Source organism: Panthera pardus, unplaced genomic scaffold (genome assembly GCF_024362965.1).
Source record: "Panthera pardus isolate Hobbes unplaced genomic scaffold, ASM2436296v1 HiC_scaffold_25, whole genome shotgun sequence".
Taxonomy (NCBI): domain Eukaryota; kingdom Metazoa; phylum Chordata; class Mammalia; order Carnivora; family Felidae; genus Panthera; species Panthera pardus.
The window spans coordinates 94,510,258-94,528,211 of record NW_026526821.1 but is presented as its reverse complement, the minus strand read 5'-3'; the positions used below and the strand labels follow the sequence as shown (position 1 = coordinate 94,528,211).

Sequence of the window (17,954 nt, the reverse complement as noted above, 5' to 3'; positions counted from 1 at the left end):
TAAAACTCATGAGAGTTTTATGACTCTCATAAACTCATGAGAGTTTTATGAATGGGGTGGGGCACCTGGGTAGCTCAGCTGGTTAAGCATCCAACTCTTGGTTTTGGCTCAGGCCATGATCTCACAGTTGGAGAGTCCGAACCCCACACGGGGCTCTTTGCGGTCAGTGCAGAGCCCACTTTGGATCCTCTGTCCCTTTCTCTCTCTGCACCTCCCCTACTTGTGCTCTTGTGCTCTTGTGCTCTCTCTCTCTCTCAAATAAATAAACATTTAAAAAAACACGACAAACAAACCAAAAATTAACTCATGGGAAACTGCTCTTGTGACACAGCAAGTATTGCAAAGTGGGAATGGTCACACCAGGTGGTTTTGAAGGTACAGGAATTCCATATAAAAATTGTTTTTGCTTTGTGGTATGTTTGAACATGTTCATAATAAGATGATGAGGGTAATGCATGGGAAATATGGATACCAAATTCAGGCCTACAGTTCCCTAGCCAAGGTTGGACAGTGGGAGCAGGGAGGGAGGGAAATACAGATGCTAAGGAGTAAGCAGCTTCCACTGTGTTGGCAATATGTGAGTTCTTCAGCAGAGGGATCTGCATAATGGTATTCTTGTTACTCCTCATGTTATTCTGTACATATTATATTGCACAACAAAAAGGAAAGAAGTAACGTTGGGGTAAGAAAATTGAAGGAGTGAATGTGGATTATTCTTTGAAAAGTTTTGCTTATATTTTTTTATGTTTATTTATTTTTGAGAGAGACACACAGTGCGAGTGGGGGAGGAGCAGAGAGAGAGAGAGAGGGTGGGGGATGACACAGAATCTGAAGCAGGTTCCAGGCTCTGAGCTGTCAGCACAGAGCCCGATGCAGAGCTCGAACTCACGAACCGCGAGATCACGACCTGAGTCAAAGTCGGACGCTTAACCAACTGAGCCACCCAGGCACCCCTGAAAAGTTTTGTTTAAAAGAAGCAGAAAAATGGTATAGCTGTTTGAGGAAGGTTGTCATTAGGTAGGGTTTTCTGTTTATTTTAAAGTAAGTTTTTAAGTTTGTTTATCTATGTATTTATTTAGAGATCACATGTGCACGAGAGCCTGGGAGGGGCAGAGAGAAGGAGAGACAGAATCCCAAGCAGGCTCCGCACCATCAGTGCAGAGCCTGATGCAGGGCTCAAACTCACGAACCGTGAGATCACGGCCTGAGCCGAAATCAAGAGTTGGACGCTTAATCAACTGAACTATCCAGGCACCCATTTATTTTTTTAAGTAATTTTTTTAAAGCTCATTTATTTATTTATTTAGAGAGAGAAAGAGAGCAAGAGTGGGGGAGAGGCAGAGACAGAGGGAAAGAGACAGAATCAGTTTTCTGGTTGTTTTAACATAGGACATGTTTGCATGTTGTTTGGCCTGTACCAGTAGAAAGGAAGAAACTGATGCTTCCAAAGTGCGATGATCACCCAAGTCGAATCCTCCAAAAACGAAGTGGAGAAAGGCCCAAGAACTCCAGTGGAGACTTTGGGAGAAGTGGTTCTTCACTCTTTTCTTTTTCTTTTTTTTTCTTTTTTTTTTTTTTTTGTTTACCCATGGGTACATGTGAACAGACATATAGCAGCAAGCATTGGTTCTTGGTTTAAAAAGAGGTCATTCATCTCCTGCCTTTCCTATCTGCCCTTTTCTATCTTAACATGAAGTCTGTTACCAGCATCTTATGATTAAGATGTCTATCTAGTTGGCCTTGCAATGCTTGGAGGGCATCACCATAATTTATTGTAAGGTCTGATTTTTCCATATTGCCGGTAAGTCACTCCAGAGGGCCAGTCCTCTGAGACCTTATATTAGCATTCACTTAGCAAGATTCAGCATGGTTTTACAAGCTTTTTGCCTTGCCCATTTATTTTCTTTTCAAAAGCAGAATTCGATCTAAAAGCATGCTCACTCAGTCTCAGTTTTAGAGGGGTTGCTGCTAATGATGATGACCTGGGTTGCATCAGGTTGCTGGCATAGCTCACAATTAGAGATGTATCAGTAAATCAGCTTCATCTTGGACAATCTTCTCCCGTGGTTTTCAAGATGTTTGTCAGTTGCAATTTTTACGGAATTACAGACTTAGCTATCAGCGAGGAAATACTTGATGACCAGGTTTCCTTATCTTTATGTGGTAATGTAAAATATTTCCTTTTTGTGCACGGTTGGGATTTGGTGTTTTGTTTAAGGAATTTCCCTTAAAACAAATTGGAGTTCAAATGAAATGGAGTTGATTTAGTGATCCACCTGATTTTTTTTTTTTAATTTTGTGGTTAAAAATATCGTAATACTTTACATTTACAACTGGTCAGTTAGAAAGCATAAGAGCTCAGTCTGTTGCCCAGTTAGTGCTAGTGCAGTAACAGTAATAATCAATAGTAAAGGCAATACCCACCAAGCTTTTAAATTTTTTTTTCAACGTTTTTTATTTATTTTTGGGACAGAGAGAGACAGAGCATGAACGGGGGAGGGGCAGAGAGAGAGGGAGACACAGAATCGGAAACAGGCTCCAGGCTCCGAGCCATCAGCCCAGAGCCCGACGCGGGGCTCGAACTCACGGACCGCGAGATCGTCACCTGAGCTGAAGTCGGACGCTCAACCGACTGCGCCACCCAGGCGCCCCTAGCCACCAAGCTTTTAGAACCTAGAGTGTGGTAGGTCTGGTGCAAGCACTTTACATGCATCCACCATCTATGCTTCACAACAGTCCTCAAAGTGTATGTCTGATTGGCCTCACTTCACTCATACAAACACAGGTGCAGGGCAGATAAGTAACTTGCCCAAGTCACACAACACAGGCAGCATACGAATTTGCAGAGTTGGAATTTGGCTCTGGGTCCACTACAAAACTGCTCCTCACCATCCCCCTTCATGCTCCTTCTGCTACCTTGCCCACTCTGGGTTGGATACATATACACAGCACAGCATGCCTGGTCACTGATGTATATGTGAATTAGCCACTTTTCTGGCTTCTCTCTGGTCCCTGACCTTGTCCTTCTTTCTCCTTTTCCATGGATTTCTATTTCTTTCTTACTATGTCTTGTATATCCTTGTAAGCCTCTTTAAATCTTTTCTGTGAAAGGCAAGAACACTTTTACTTCAGCTTGACAAATAGGGATCTCAATAAAGGGTATTAAAGGAAATAGTCCTGGATTGGCAATCTTCTAAACCAGATTCTGCATTTTATTCATAAAGATGTGTAATTTATCACTCTTTGTAAGTCAGCGTAAGAACAAGAATATTTCAACATCCACACTGTGTTTGTTCTTGCCGTTTTCACTAAGCACATCAGCAGAATGGCCTGTTGTGGTTTTTTCGTTGTTTTTCCTATTGTGCTCAGTTCAATTAATAATGTATCAATATTGGCTCATTAGTTACAAATATACCATAACAATGTTGCATGTTAATGCCAGGTGAAACTTGATGTAGGATATATGGTAATTTTCTGAACTGTCTTTGCAAATTTTCTATAAATTTAAGATTATTCTAAATAAGTTTTATTGTTTTTCTTTAATAGAATAAGGTTAGGTGATTTTGTATAGACATGATTTTTGATATCAGTGGGGTAAACACGAAGGACTGAGACTGAAATATTGTATAACTCTTTGTTTATTTTTTTTTTATTTTAATGTTTATTTTTGAGAAAGAGAGAAAGAGACAGAGCATGAGCAGGGGAGGGGCAGAGAGAGAGGCAGACACAGAATCCAAAGCAGGCTCCAGGCTCTGAGCTGTCAGCACAGAGCCAACACAGGGCTCAGACTCACAAACCATGAGATCATGACTTGAGCCGAAGTTGGACGCTTAACCGACTGAGCCACCCAGGTGCCCCTAATTTTATTTAAAAAACTGCCAAACTGTCATCCAAAGTGGCTGTATAATTTCTCATTTGAAGAAAGAAGAGCTGTTTCTCATCCTCACCAGCATTTGGTGTTGTCAATTGGGGGATTTTATTGAATCTAGTAGATATACAGTAAAACCTCTTTGTTGTTTTAACTTGCATTTCCCTAATGACAAATGATGCTGAATAATTTTTCCGTAAGTTTAGTCGATGTCTATATACCTTCTATTCAAGTCTTTGCCCATTTTTGAATCCAGTCATTCCTTTTCTTATTGTTGAATTTTAAGAGTTCTTCATATTTTTTGGGTACAAATCCTTTCACAGATATGTGACTTACAAATATTTTCTTCCCATCTATGGCTTGTCTTCATTCTATTAGCACTGTCTGTCACAGAGCAAAAGTTTTAAATTTTAACTCAACTTGTCAATTTATCTTGCATTCATCATACTTTTGGTTGTTCCATTTTTATTTTCTCTTATTTTTAAAATGTTTATTTATTTTTGAGAGAGAGCAAGAGAGACAGAGCCTGAGCAGGGGAGGGGCAGAAAGAGAGGGAGACACCGAACCTGAAGCAGACTCCAGGCTCTGAGCTAACAGCTCAGACACGGGGCAAAACTCAGGAACCACCACAAGATCATGACCTGAGCTGAAGTCAGATGCTTAACCAACTGAGCCACCCAAATGTCCCAACCTTTATTTTTTTTAAATAGATGTACATTTATTTTATTTAAAAAATGTTTATTTATTTGAGAGAGAGAGAGTACAAGCAGGAGAAGGGCAGAGAAGGAGAAGAGAATCCCAAGTAGGTGCTGCTGCACTGTCAGCTCGGAGTCCCACACGGGGCTTGATGCCACAAATTGTGGGACCATGACCTGAGCCGAAATCAAGAATCAGATGCTCAACCAACTGAGCCACCCAGGTGTCCCTGGTTGTTCCATTGTTTTTTAAATTTAATTTGTTTGTTAATTTACATCCAAGTTAGTTAGCATATAGTGCAACAATGATTTCAGGAGTAGATTCCTTAAGGCCCCTTACCCATTTAGCCCACCCCCCTTCCTACAAGCCCTCCAGTAACCCTCTGTTTCTTCTCCATATTTAAGAATCTCTTATGTTTTGTCCCCTACCTGTTTTTATATTATTTTTGCTTCCCTTCCCTTATGTTCATCCGTTTTGTATCTTAAAGTCCTCATATGAGTGAAGTCATATGACATTTGTCTTTCTCTGACTGAGTAATTTCACTTAGCATAATACCCTCTAGTTCCATACTAAGGTCAGGAACAAGACAGGGATGTCTACTCTTGCCACTGTTATTCAACATAGTATTAGAAGTCTTGGCCTTAGCAATCAGACAACACAAAGAAATAAAAGGCATCCAAATCAGCCAGGAGGAGGTCAAACTTTCACTTTTTGCAGATGACTTGACAAAAGATTCCACCAAAAAACTGCTAGAACTGCTAGTATCCAAAATCTATAAAGAACTTATCAAACTCAATACCCAAAAAACAAATAATCCAATGAAGAAATGGGCAAAAGACATGAATAGACACTTCTCCAAAGAAGACATCCAGATGGCCAACTGACACATGAAAAAATGCTCAACGTCACTCATCAGGGAAATACAAATCAAAACCACAATGAGATACCACCCCACACCTATAAGAATGGCTAACATTAACAACTCAGGCAACAACAGATGTTGGCAAGGATGCAGAGAAAGATGTACCTCCTCGTGGGAATGCAAACTGGTGCAGTCACTCTGGAAAACAGTATGGAGGTTCCTAAAAATTAAAAGTAGAACTACCCTACGACCCAGCAATTGCACTACTCGGTATTTATCCAAGGGATACAGGTGTGCTGTTTCGAAGGGACACATGTATCCCAATGTTTATAGCAGCACTATTGACAATAGCTGAAGTATGGAGAGAGCCCAAATGTCCATTGATGGATGAATGGATAAAGAAGATGTGGTATATATATACAATGGAGTATTACTCAGCAATCAAAAAGAATGAAAACTTGCCATTTGCAACTACATGAATCAAACTAGAGGGTGTTATGCTAAGTGGTTGTTCAATTTTTGAATTTCACTTCTACAGCCTGCTTAATTTTTAAATTATTATCAGTCTCATATCAGAATGTAATATTCTTTCTTACTATTTTTTTTTTAAATGTGTATTTATTTTGAAAGATCGAGAGAGAGAGTTCAACAGCATGCAGGGGAAGGGCAGATAGAGAGGGATCAAGTCCCAGACAAGCTCCATGCTGTGAGCACAGAGCTGGATGTGGGGCTCGCTCCCACAAACCCATGAGATCATGACCTGAGTTGAAATCCAGAGTCAGACACTTAACTGACTGAACCACCCAGGTGCCCCAGAATGTAATATTCTTATAGGCAGAGAATGTCTGTTTTCTTTCTTTGATATTCTATATTCCCAGCCCCAGAATAGAGGAGGTACATAGTATTAATAAAAATTGGTTGAATTAATTGGTCTAGTCAGTTAATGTATATGGAGATCTTTCAGGATCTATATCATCTTATACAAAATATGGATAAATAATACTTCAAATAACTAACAAAATAATGCTGACAGAATATATACCACGTGTCTTACAAATCGAGTGGCAATAAATAAATAGAAGCTATTGCTTTTATTATTGTTCCTGAAGGATTATAGCATTTTCAAAAGCTTAGAACTCCAGAAAGAGGGATCATATGAAAGAATAATCTGTCCTCATCTCCCAGTATGTTGCAACAACAGCCATACAAGTGGCTCCAGGTTGACATGGGACATTCCTGGGTCCTCAATTAGGGCAAACTTTGACATACAAATACATTTTATTTGCCCACATATGCAACAGTTAAAACTACTTCAAATGTTAAAATTTGCATTAAGATAAACCTTAAATTGCATAGCATTTTCATATTTATGCATTTTTCTTCATGATCTTTTCATATCAAACCTATTTTTATTTTTTTTTGTCATTGCATGTATCTCTAGGTTTCTTGTATCTGTTTTTCACTTATGATATTAAAGCTTCTGAAAATTAATTTCATTCCTGGATAACATCCTTTCCAACAGAAAAAAAAAAAGAAGACTTACACTAATTAAAGATGGTATAAAGATGTAGTAAGCTTAGACCATTAGTGATACCCAAACTTTGGAAGCATAAGATTGGCTACTAGCTGGAAATAAAGATTTCTAATGGTACCCCTGCTGCACTGAATCTAGGTTTGTGGCTAGGCTCAGGAATTTGAATTTTTATAGACATCACCTATCCTCCCATAGGCAATTCTAAAACAAGTGGTCTGTAAACTTCACTGTGAGAAACACCTGTGAAAGAAGCCTCTATAAAGAAGGCAAGGAGGCGCCATGCAAAGAACAGTAAGCAGCAAGAGTGCATGGACACAGCAGACCATCACCAGATACATGACTCATCTTCCCTGAGTCTGAGACTGAAGAGACACTTCTCTTTCCAAGTTCAAGGTATGCCCTTGTTTCATCTAATAAACATGCACTTTATTACATTACTTGATAATGTTAGTTTTTTTTTTTCAACGTTTTTTATTTATTTTTGGGACAGAGAGAGACAGAGCATGAATGGGGGAGGGGCAGAGAGAGAGGGAGACACAGAATCGGAAACAGGCTCCAGGCTCCGAGCCATCAGCCCAGAGCCTGACGCGGGGCTCGAACTCACAGACCGCGAGATCGTGACCTGGCTGAAGTCGGACACTTAACCGACTGCGCCACCCAGGCGCCCCAATATTAGTTTTTAAGGAAATGGATCTACACTCAGTAAAATCCAAGCTCAAAGAAGCAAGACCCAGAGAGAGAAATGAGTGCTCTTTCCCTCTCTTCTCTAGGATTTGCCTCTTGAATCTCCATTTCTGTCCTAAAATTCTCTTCTTCCCTGGAGATGCTCCATTTCAGTGGAGAGCTGCTTCTCTAGCCATCCAATCATACAGGAGTGAAATCTCACCCCATAACCAATAGGACCCTACATTTAGAACATAGTAACATACCACTCATACAAGGGTAGTCAAGCAGCAGTGACGAGTCAGCACATAGCACAGGAAAGGAATTCTGATATCTCTAGGATACCAAGTATTCAGGGTACTAAGAATAGAGGCATAAAGCAAGGGATACTTGGAAGAAGTATATTTGGGAGACCATTGTCCTGAGAAAAAAGATAAACTCAGGAGTAGCAGAATCCTTGCAATATCCGCAGCTGTCCTTCTCCTTACAGAGCTGACCTCTCTGAATAGTGCTCCAGGACAGAGCACATTGCCTTGCTCCTCCCCACACTGTGTTGTTTTACCTACTAATAGGGCAAGTAAGGAAGAGGGATAGGACTATCTGACAGTAAAAGCTTCTGGCCTGGGAAATGGTTTTTGACCAGATCTTAGGTAGGGAGTTCACACAGTTGATAACAACTAGAGTTTCTGTTGAACCAGCTCATTCCACGGACATCACACTCCAACAACAAAGGGAATGGGGAAAGAGAAAGTCTAAGTCTTCAGGAGGCAAAAGGTTTCTCTCTTCAGAGATGTGAGGACACCTTTCTCTTTCCCTTTACTACTTTTTCTGCCTTGTTCTGTCTGTCTCAGTCCATTGGTCATCAGGTACTCAGTAAATATTGATTAGGTAAAAAAAATTAATGTGATATCACCATAACACTTAACAGTTGAGGTTGTATCCAAACAAAAGCCTGCATGAGCAGTGAATGGTTTGACCATGTCTGATTTAAAAAATGGTTCCATTAAGATGCTACCTCTTTTATCTGTACCTTCTTGTCACTTTGCTCCATGAGATTCCTCTTAAGGTTGGGTGAGGGCCATATACATCTCTATCTATATCCCAGCCTGGCATATCTCGGTGGTTGGGTCATGTCTTAATTGTTTTTATTTGTTGTAACCACCTAGAAAGTGGACAACCAGAGAATGCTGTTGACTGAAGATAGAAAACCCAAGCAACTGCTCCATGGCCCAAGAGGGTGTGGAAATATAGAAATGGGATGGCATAGAATCAGTTGCTGTGCTACCCATTGAATGGAGCTGCTTAGTGGACAAATATGAAGAAGACTGCCTATCATTAAAAGCACAGCTTTTGGATGTATTTCAAATCACAGAAGATTCATAAAGGCAATATGTGAACATCCCTTTTCTAGCAGATGCTAGTACATACCAAATAAACAAATTAAATTTAAAAATCCTTAGACGATTATGCCTGTTATAAATTGGTCTTTTCAGCTGTAGTAACAATCAGTTGTATTCAATCAATAAATCCCTTAGAAACATGAGAGACCCACACAGATGCCAGTAACAGACAAACATTTTTTTTAATCTACAACAGTGATCAAATATTAGATATACATGGTCCATTAAAACCACTTCCTCTTTTGTTCAAAATAATTGAGACAGATTCATCCAATTTACTTTGGTTCTAATCTTTTCTATAAAACCCATTGTTGGGTACATCTCTCCTCTCTACCTTATTTTCTACATAAAGAAATGCTCCTTCTGCATTATCTCATACAACCAACCTGAGCTTTCCCCCTTGTATCTACAACTGCTCTCACCAATGGCTCTCTCTCTTTGTATATGCTATGATACTTCTGATTTGGGCTGAACAGAATAAGGAAGAAGTAGACAATCATATTCTTTGCTTGTCCTTAATATTTTCTCCAGCCACTCTTCTATTTTTCTCCTTCCAGACTGTGACAATCTTTGGAATCACACCATAAGTGCTCACTGTATGCTAGACATTGTGCCAAGCTCCAGAGATACACAAAATAATGCTAACATATGGTCCCTCACCTGAGTACCAGACTACCCACAGAAGCAAAAATTCAATGATGTACATAGTGCAATGATGACCAAAGAAGAGTGTGGTGAGCTTTCTTGCCTACATCCAATACTTCACCATCTAGTCTCTTCCTTCAGCTTCCTGAAAATAAACTTTTAAATGAAATTAATGACACCTTTTAGCAAAACCAAGGCATGCTCTCATTACTTATCCTCCATGACCTCAGAAGAATTTGACTTAACTGCAACAGCATTCCATAGTCTAGATCACTGTCTCCTTTGCAAAAGATTCTACTCCTTTGAATTTCAGGATTCTGTATTATCTTTGCTGTACGATCACATTTCAGAGCATGCCTTTCCTCTCTATTTCTATCCTATCTTCTAATCCTAACTGAACCTTCCATCCAAAACTAAGCCTACATCCTTCTATTCTTCTCTCTATATCTATTGGCAAGTACTCAAAGAAAGGTGTCTGAAAGCTTCAATTATCAACTCAAAATATGTCCAAATTTCTCTGTTTCTCCAAAATTCCATTCCCAAAGCATGAACCATCTGCTAGGCAATTCCTTTCATCCATTCATCAATGTTTAAAATCAAGTCAGTCCTGTCTCCCCATTCCTATCACCCCTTAGGTCTCCCAAATAAGTTGTCTAGAGCCAAAAATAAATATTGACTCTTCTTTCTTCCTCTCAATGAATGGAAAATATTTTATTCTTTTTCACGGTTTGTAACATCTAGTTTCTTATTTCTGTTCTTATTGCCTCCACTTCAATCCTAGAACCTCAAAGTATTTTTGTTTTGTCTTCTCTGCAATACTGTAATACTGTCTAAGCAATCTGAATCCAATCTTTCTCTGCTTTCGTCAACTTTTCATGAAGTTGCTAAAATAATCCACTAAAATATCACTTAAATAAGTAGGAACCAATCAGTTAGCTTTCTTCCTTCCTTCCAATCTTTCTTCCAACATGTTGTCTATACACAGCCTAGTTCCTAAATGTTTCCCACAGTGGTCCCTTCCTATCATCTTACCATATTTCTAACTATGCCTAAATATGAAACTTCTCATCAAATTAGGGCTTTTCTATCCATCCCCCAATTATCAACGTCATTCTTATCTCTTCACCTTTAAAATTCAGGTTGTTTAAACCTGAAATGCTTACTCTGTTATCCATGAACAAATTTTTAAGCCATGCTCAGCTTAAACATACTTTCCTTCTTGCACATTCTGGCTTCATGGCTTTCTTTTCCAACAGCAATTTAAATATTAACCGTCCTATAGATTTGGCTCCCTAGTGCATACTTAATGCATATTCTCTGAGTGCCTATAGAAGGTTAGGCATTATAAGACATCATTTTATATAGAATATCAGGCTGTTCCTCCTATGCAAATTTCACCTCTCTAACTCTATGTAAACTACAAGCTCACAGGCCTTCTAAAATGAGTGACTTCCATCCACTATCTAATGTGAAACACTAGCTGACTAATAGGGGTTGATGAGTCATCCAAGTGGAGACACTGGGCAAGAAGTGAATTAGTCACCTGGGGAACTTTATAAACCTTGATGCCTGGGTCCTACTTGACAGTTTCTGACTTAATTCATGAGAGTAAGGCCTATCCACCAAGATTTTGAAGTTTCCCAGGTGATATTAATATTCACTGAAATTTAAGAACCCCAGACTGGTCCATAGTTCAGAAAGAGTTTCCAGTCCAGGAGGGTCTTGGTGGTAAACATTAAAATATTTTGGCATTCTCTGTTCCAAGCTTGCTTTGGCCCAGAGCTTCAATATAAAGACATGATTGGAATAACTCCCTTTGCTTTCCTCATTAGGAGCTTTTCTACATATGGTTCACTGGCTGCACAAATATTAAATCACACAGTTTTCTAGGACCACATACAACTACCACCGACTCCAAGCCACACTGAGCTACGTGATCCTCTTCTGGGAGACTACTAGATGCTGATTCACCTCTACAGCATCCTGATAGGATGCTACACTGATGCTACATCAGTGATAGGAAGGGGAGCTATTGCCATAAGTATCACAGATTGATTTGATAAATTATAATTAATTAATAAATATACTCAGGGGTGGATATTTATTAGATGGCTCAGTCAGTTAAGCATATGACTCTTGATCTCGGCTCAGGTCATGGTCTTGTGGTTAGTGGGATCGAGCCCTGCTTTGGGCTCTGTGCTGTCAGCACAGAGCCTGCTTGGGATTCTCTCTCTCCGTCTCTCTCTTTCTCTGCCCCTCCCCTGTTCCTGTGCATGTGCATGCTCTCTCAAAACAAATAAACTTTAATTAATTAATTAATCAATTAAAATGCTTATTTATTTTTGAGAGACAGAGTCAGAGTGCGAGCAGGAGAGGGGCAGAGAGAGAGGGAGACACAGAATTTGAAGCAGGCCCCAGGCTCTGAGCTGTTAGCAGCACAGAGCCTGATATGGGTCTCAAACTCACAAACAGTGAGATCATGACCTGAGCTGAAGTCTGACATTTAACCGACTGACCACCCAGGTGCCCCAATAAATAAGGTTTTAAAATAATTAATAAATATGCTATGACATCTATATAGCGTTTAATTTTTTTAAAAATCTTTGTGACTTCATTATGTTAAACAACCCAGTGAGGAAAATGCAACAATTACTCTCTGTATTTGAAAAATGGAGAAATTGAGCCTTCAAATGGTTAACTGACTTAGCTTAAATCATATAGTTTTTGGCCAAAGTAACATTAGAAATCTGGTATCTTAACCAAACATCTGGTATTCTGTTGACTTGCAAGGCTGCTTTGCTGACATGAGAGCCTCCTTCCCCCCGAGTATCACCTGCAATGTGCTAGAGTGACCATGTTAGGTACTTTAGGAGTAGAAAGGAATATATACACATCATTGTTCCTATCCTGATGAAGTTTAAACTTAATTTAGGAAGAAAATATACATACATGTAATTCCTTTAGCTATGATAACACACACACACACACACACACACACACACACCCAAATATCCCATATTTACCTAAGTCTAAAATATCAGATTTCTAGATTTTGAGCACAATGATTTATCTCCTTTATTATATTTTGATGCTTTATTTTTGTTACTTGTTTTTAACATAAGTCCTATTATAAGTGTACTCATATACTTCTTTTTGTGGGTTAGAACTTAAAAGTACAGGAAAGTCTTCTACTGGAATATTCTAGGGAAGAACACTGTCACATTCATACTAGGTACTTTTAAGACTCTGGCATGCAGCGTAGTTAATTAAAAGCCTAGTTAATTTTTCAAATGATAAAGAAATTCAAGGGCACCTGGGTGGTTCAGTCGGTTAAGGGTCCATCTTCCGCTCAGGTCATGATCTCACGGTTCATGGGTTTAGGCCCCACATTGGGCTCTGTGCTGACAGCTCAGAGACTGGAGCCTGCTTCAAATTATGTGTCTCCCTCTCTTGCTTTGCCCCTCTCCCTCTAGCACTCTGTCTGTCTCTCTCTCAAAAATAAACATTAAAAAAAAATAAAAAAATAAAAAGAAATTCAAACAACACTAAGTCTAGCCACATGGGAAACAATACTGGCATTAGTAGATAATTTCATATATAATCTTGCCAGATTACAGTGATTACAATCATGAATGTAGTGAAATCAAAAAAAAGGAAATGGTTCTGTATTAAAAATTTGAAAATGAGTTGTACAATATTAAAACTTTTGGCATTGACTCATGCTGAAATTTTTTTTTTTTTAGAAAGTGGCAGCACTTCTGATCATTTGATTTAAAAAAGCAAAAACAATTCAATAGTAAAAGATTACCTCAAATAGATTTAGTTCTAAACTACATATCATTTGACAAGTGAGCAGATATAGACACTAGGGCCACTTTAGAGGAGGATATTATTTCTCAGTGTCAGGATTTCCATAATTTATGAATTTGTGAATATGATGGAAGGAAAGATACTATGTTTCAAAGTTTCCAATAACTAAATAGTCCTCTAATACTTAAGCATTCCCCTCGATCTCCTTACCCTCTCTGAAAATTCACTCAGGCTCTCATTTGTGAATAAAATCTGGGTATAAGGACAATGGGAAAATGGGCAAAGCCAGATAGGCTACAGGGATTATACACTAAGACTGAGAAGGGGCAGAGAGCAGGCAGGAGAGCCCATGGGCGCAGGCATGTAAGGAGAGAGCTCGAGGACTTCATTGTCAGGGATGAGAGGCATCTCTCACACATGACAGGCATCTGAAGTCTATTTGACAGTGAGTGATATTTGATAATGAGAGAAACAGAAAAAAGAAAACTTCTGAAGCTTTTGACTATAAAATGTTTGTTATTTTGCAGACTATAGCACTGTTTCCTTAAATTTGACACTGTTCAGCAGAAGGGACATGTGGTAGCTGAGCTTTATACAATTAACACATAGGCATCATTTCTGAGGCATAATTTTTCTATAATAAGAAATGGATAATATACAGAAAGTTTAAAATACCCTCTGTGAGATCCACCACTGTAAGCTGTCCTAAACTAGCATCTTTAAAAGTTCTCACTCTCATATCCCTTGGACAGGCTGGCCAAGAACCATGTTCGTTATTATATCATATCCAAAAAAAATAGCATTTCTTATATAAGCTTTGAGAAAACTGAAATATTAATTTATACAGAATGTGTGAAAACTCAATTGCAAGGAAAAAATAAGGGAAAACTAAGAGACTGTTGAGAAATCTAAAAGGAAAAATATATCACCATGCAAGATAAATGCTTTGAGAAACCATCCTAGGAACCAATCAATCAAAACTCTTTCTACCAGGCATAGGTTTCACTATCCTGAGTGTGGGAATAGTTTTACAGCGTACACGTTTGCCAAAACTTATACAATTGTGCACTCTAAATGCATGCAATTTATTATATGGCAATCATCCTTAAAAAAAGTAAACAAACAAGCAAACAAACAAAAAAAGCCAAAAAACAAAGAAACAAACAAAAAATCCAAAAACGTATCCAGGCTGTGCATGCATGAAAACAAACAGTGTACATTTGCAATTCAGAAGGAATACTAGTCTTCAATAGCACTTGAAAATTTGAAAGCTTTCATGTTGTTAAAGCACATATATAAATATATTCCATCCACATTAGATGAAATATGTAAAATTTAACATTTTATATTAAATAACAATTCACATTAGTGTAGGTAAATGAAATTAACTTTTAGCAGGGAGAAGATGGGGAAGAAGATGGCAGCATGAGAAATGGTAGTGGTGTAGAAGGAGGGTTGGGTATTTCCGGGAACTAAATACCCATCTGTGCATTTTAAAAAGTGGCAGGTTTACAAGAAGAAAAGGGATAGAGCATTTATTCCTCTATTGCTTCATTTATTCAACAAATATTTGTTGAAGTCTAATGACTACTAAGAACCACAGATCATGCAACGGTCAAAGAGACATGGTCTGGTCTTGATCTTTATTCATTTGTAGTGTGGCAGGGTAGAAAGTTATCAATCAAGTTACTCCACAGATATTAAACTCTCCTATGCAAAAAGCCACAGAAAAGTAAGACAGGAGTGTCAGGAAAGCATTCCCTGGGACAGGGAATGTGCAGAATGAGCCATCCGTAACTGTAACTGTGTAAAAGAAGACAGCATGTATAAAGGCCCAGGGGCAGGTAAAACATGGTGCTTTTGAATAATTAAGAGAGGGATTGGTCCATTTAAGAGATATTCTCGAGTTAAAAATCTATGTGACTTTGCAATAGACTATATTTGGAAAGAGAGAGCAATAACAATGATGATATCAAGATTTCTGGAATATGTAACTGGATACATATGTAGAGCTCTTACTGAGGTAAGAAATGCAGGAGGGAGGCCAGGCTGGGGGGTAATCTGTTCTGCTTTCACAGTGCCTTAGCATTTCAACCCAAGAGTCTGAATAGGACACATGAAAATTAAAATCTGTGTATCAAAAAATATAATCAACAGAATGAAAAAGGTAACCTACAGAAAGGGACAACATGTTTGTAAAACACTATTGTATAAGAGGTTCATATCTGAAATGTATAAAGAATGCTCACAAGTCAACAACAATGCAACCTGATTTTAAAATAGGCAAAGGACATGAATAGACCTTTCTCCAAAGAAAAACAAATGGCCAGGAAGCATATGAAAAGATGCCCAATATAAATAGTCATTAGAAAAATGCTAGTCAAAACCACAGTGAGGGGTGCCTGGGTGGCTCAGTCAGTTAAGCATCTGACTCAATTTAGCCTCAGGTCATGATCTCACAGTTTTGTGAGTTTGAGCCTGGTGTAGGACTCTGTGCCGACACTGCAGAGCCTGCTTGGGATTCTCTGTTTCCCTCTCTGTCTGCGCCTCCCCAACTTGCACTGTCTCTGTCTCTCTCAAAATAAATAAGCGAACTTAAAAAAACACAATAAGCTATCACCTCATGTCCATTATGAAGACTATAAAAAAGGAAACAAGTGTTGGCAAGGATATGGATAAATTGGAACTCTTGTGCACTGTTGGTAGAAAAGTAAAAAGGTGCCTTTGCTATGGAAAACAGTAAGGAGGTTCTTCCAAAATTTAAAAATAGAATTACCATATAATCCAATAATTCCACCTCGAGGTATATACCCGAAAGAACTAAAATAAAGAGATATTTGTATATTCATGTTCATAGCAGAATTGTTCACAATAGCCAAAAGGTGAAATAAACACAAATGTCTATCAGTGGATGAAGAGATAAAGAAAATGTACTATATACATATACTAGAATATTTTCAATCCTAAAAATGAAGGAAATTCTGACCCATGATCCAACATGGATGAACCATGAGGACATTATGCTAAGTGAAATAAGCCAGTCACACATACACACACAAATACTGAATGATCCCACTTATATAATGTATCTAGAGTCATTAAATTCATAGAAAAGGAAAGTAGAATACGCGTTTCCACAGGCTAGGGCAATGAGGAAATGAAGAAGTGTTGTTTTGTAGGTATAGAGTTTCAGTGTTATAAGATGAAAAAGTTCTGGAGATTGGCTACTCAACAATGTGAATATACTTAACACTACTAACTATACACTTATAAAAAGGTTAAAATGGTACACTTTATGTTACTTGTACCACAGTGAAAAAATTTAAATATGCTGAAAACAATTGCATTATAGCTAACTAGCTAGCTATATAATTGATTGATCCATGGATAGCTAGCTAGCTGTGAACTGAAAATGTAAATTTGGAAATCGTACAGAGCAACAGTAATTTTATTACACTGCTTTACAATCTCTCCTCCCTCATCTTTAAAATCCAGGGTTCCCAGTGACTGTGTATGTATGAGGTTTTCTCATCCTGTCCTCTCTAGAGCCTAAGTTTAACACAAGAGTCTGTGTTCATCTGACAAGAGAAAACAACTGGAAAATTTGGAAGGAACACAGACAGGAAGCGTTTGTAGCTGTGCCATGCTGCCACAACAGAAAACATATCTACTTGTTTATGCACCTAATTTCAGCAAATATAAAAAATGACAAGCGCAGATACTGAGGAAACACAAAACACACTCCCCTGAGAAAATATGCATTGATTCTAGAGATAAATCCATTGTTTGCACATAAATATATATCCCTCTTGAACAATATTAGTCTTCCTACCTTGTTTGCGTACGTCCTCTACAGCAGCGACCAATTCTTCTTTGAGATCTTGACTCTCCTTAGCGATCTGTTCACCCTTATCCAGGAAATTCTGAGTGGCTTGCTCTACAGATGCAGCCAGCACGTGGGCTTTCTTTGACCTCCCTTTCTTTTTACCAGATGGGCCTTTGTTGCTTGTGTTGACAAGGGTGGTCACCTTAAATATGAAAGAAAAACTGTAAAACTACTCTGCACAATTGTCTAGAAGCATCATATCATCATCTCATCATTTTTAAATACCCCTTGTTTATTGAATCATGAATGCACAGCACATCACCTAAACTGAAGGAAAGGAAGTAATTATATGGATTAGCATAGAAATAAAGAGCCATTTATTTCATAGAGAAACAAACAAAAAAAAGTATGTGAATAAGTTGGAAGAGTAGACCCTCTGGTAGCTCGGTTTCCAGTTCACTGAAGGTTGTGCTTTCACAGATGGAGAAGACAGTGCACACGGGAGTAACCAGCTTCAGGGAGGCAAGAAAAGGAGAGCCAATGTTCAACTGCCTTTGAGCACTGACTCAAGGGAACCAACAGCTAGTCCTGAGTCCCAAAAGTCAGGGCAGAAGGGAAAGAGCAGTTAATAAAGGGTGGGCCATCAATAC

General features: G+C 38.6%; 1 protein-coding gene across 5 annotated transcripts in view; it reads right to left on the bottom strand.

The window, feature by feature from the left end:
- The window catches only part of CTNNA2 (catenin alpha 2), a 1,099,255-nt gene that overhangs the window by 854,837 nt on the left and 226,464 nt on the right, over positions 1-17,954 (bottom strand). For all 5 annotated transcript variants that reach the window (XM_019443126.2, XM_019443134.2, XM_019443137.2 and 2 more), the window contains one exon: positions 17,311-17,506. In XM_019443126.2, coding sequence (XP_019298671.1) covers positions 17,311-17,506 — 196 coding nt within the window. The remainder of the gene's footprint in view (positions 1-17,310; positions 17,507-17,954) is intronic.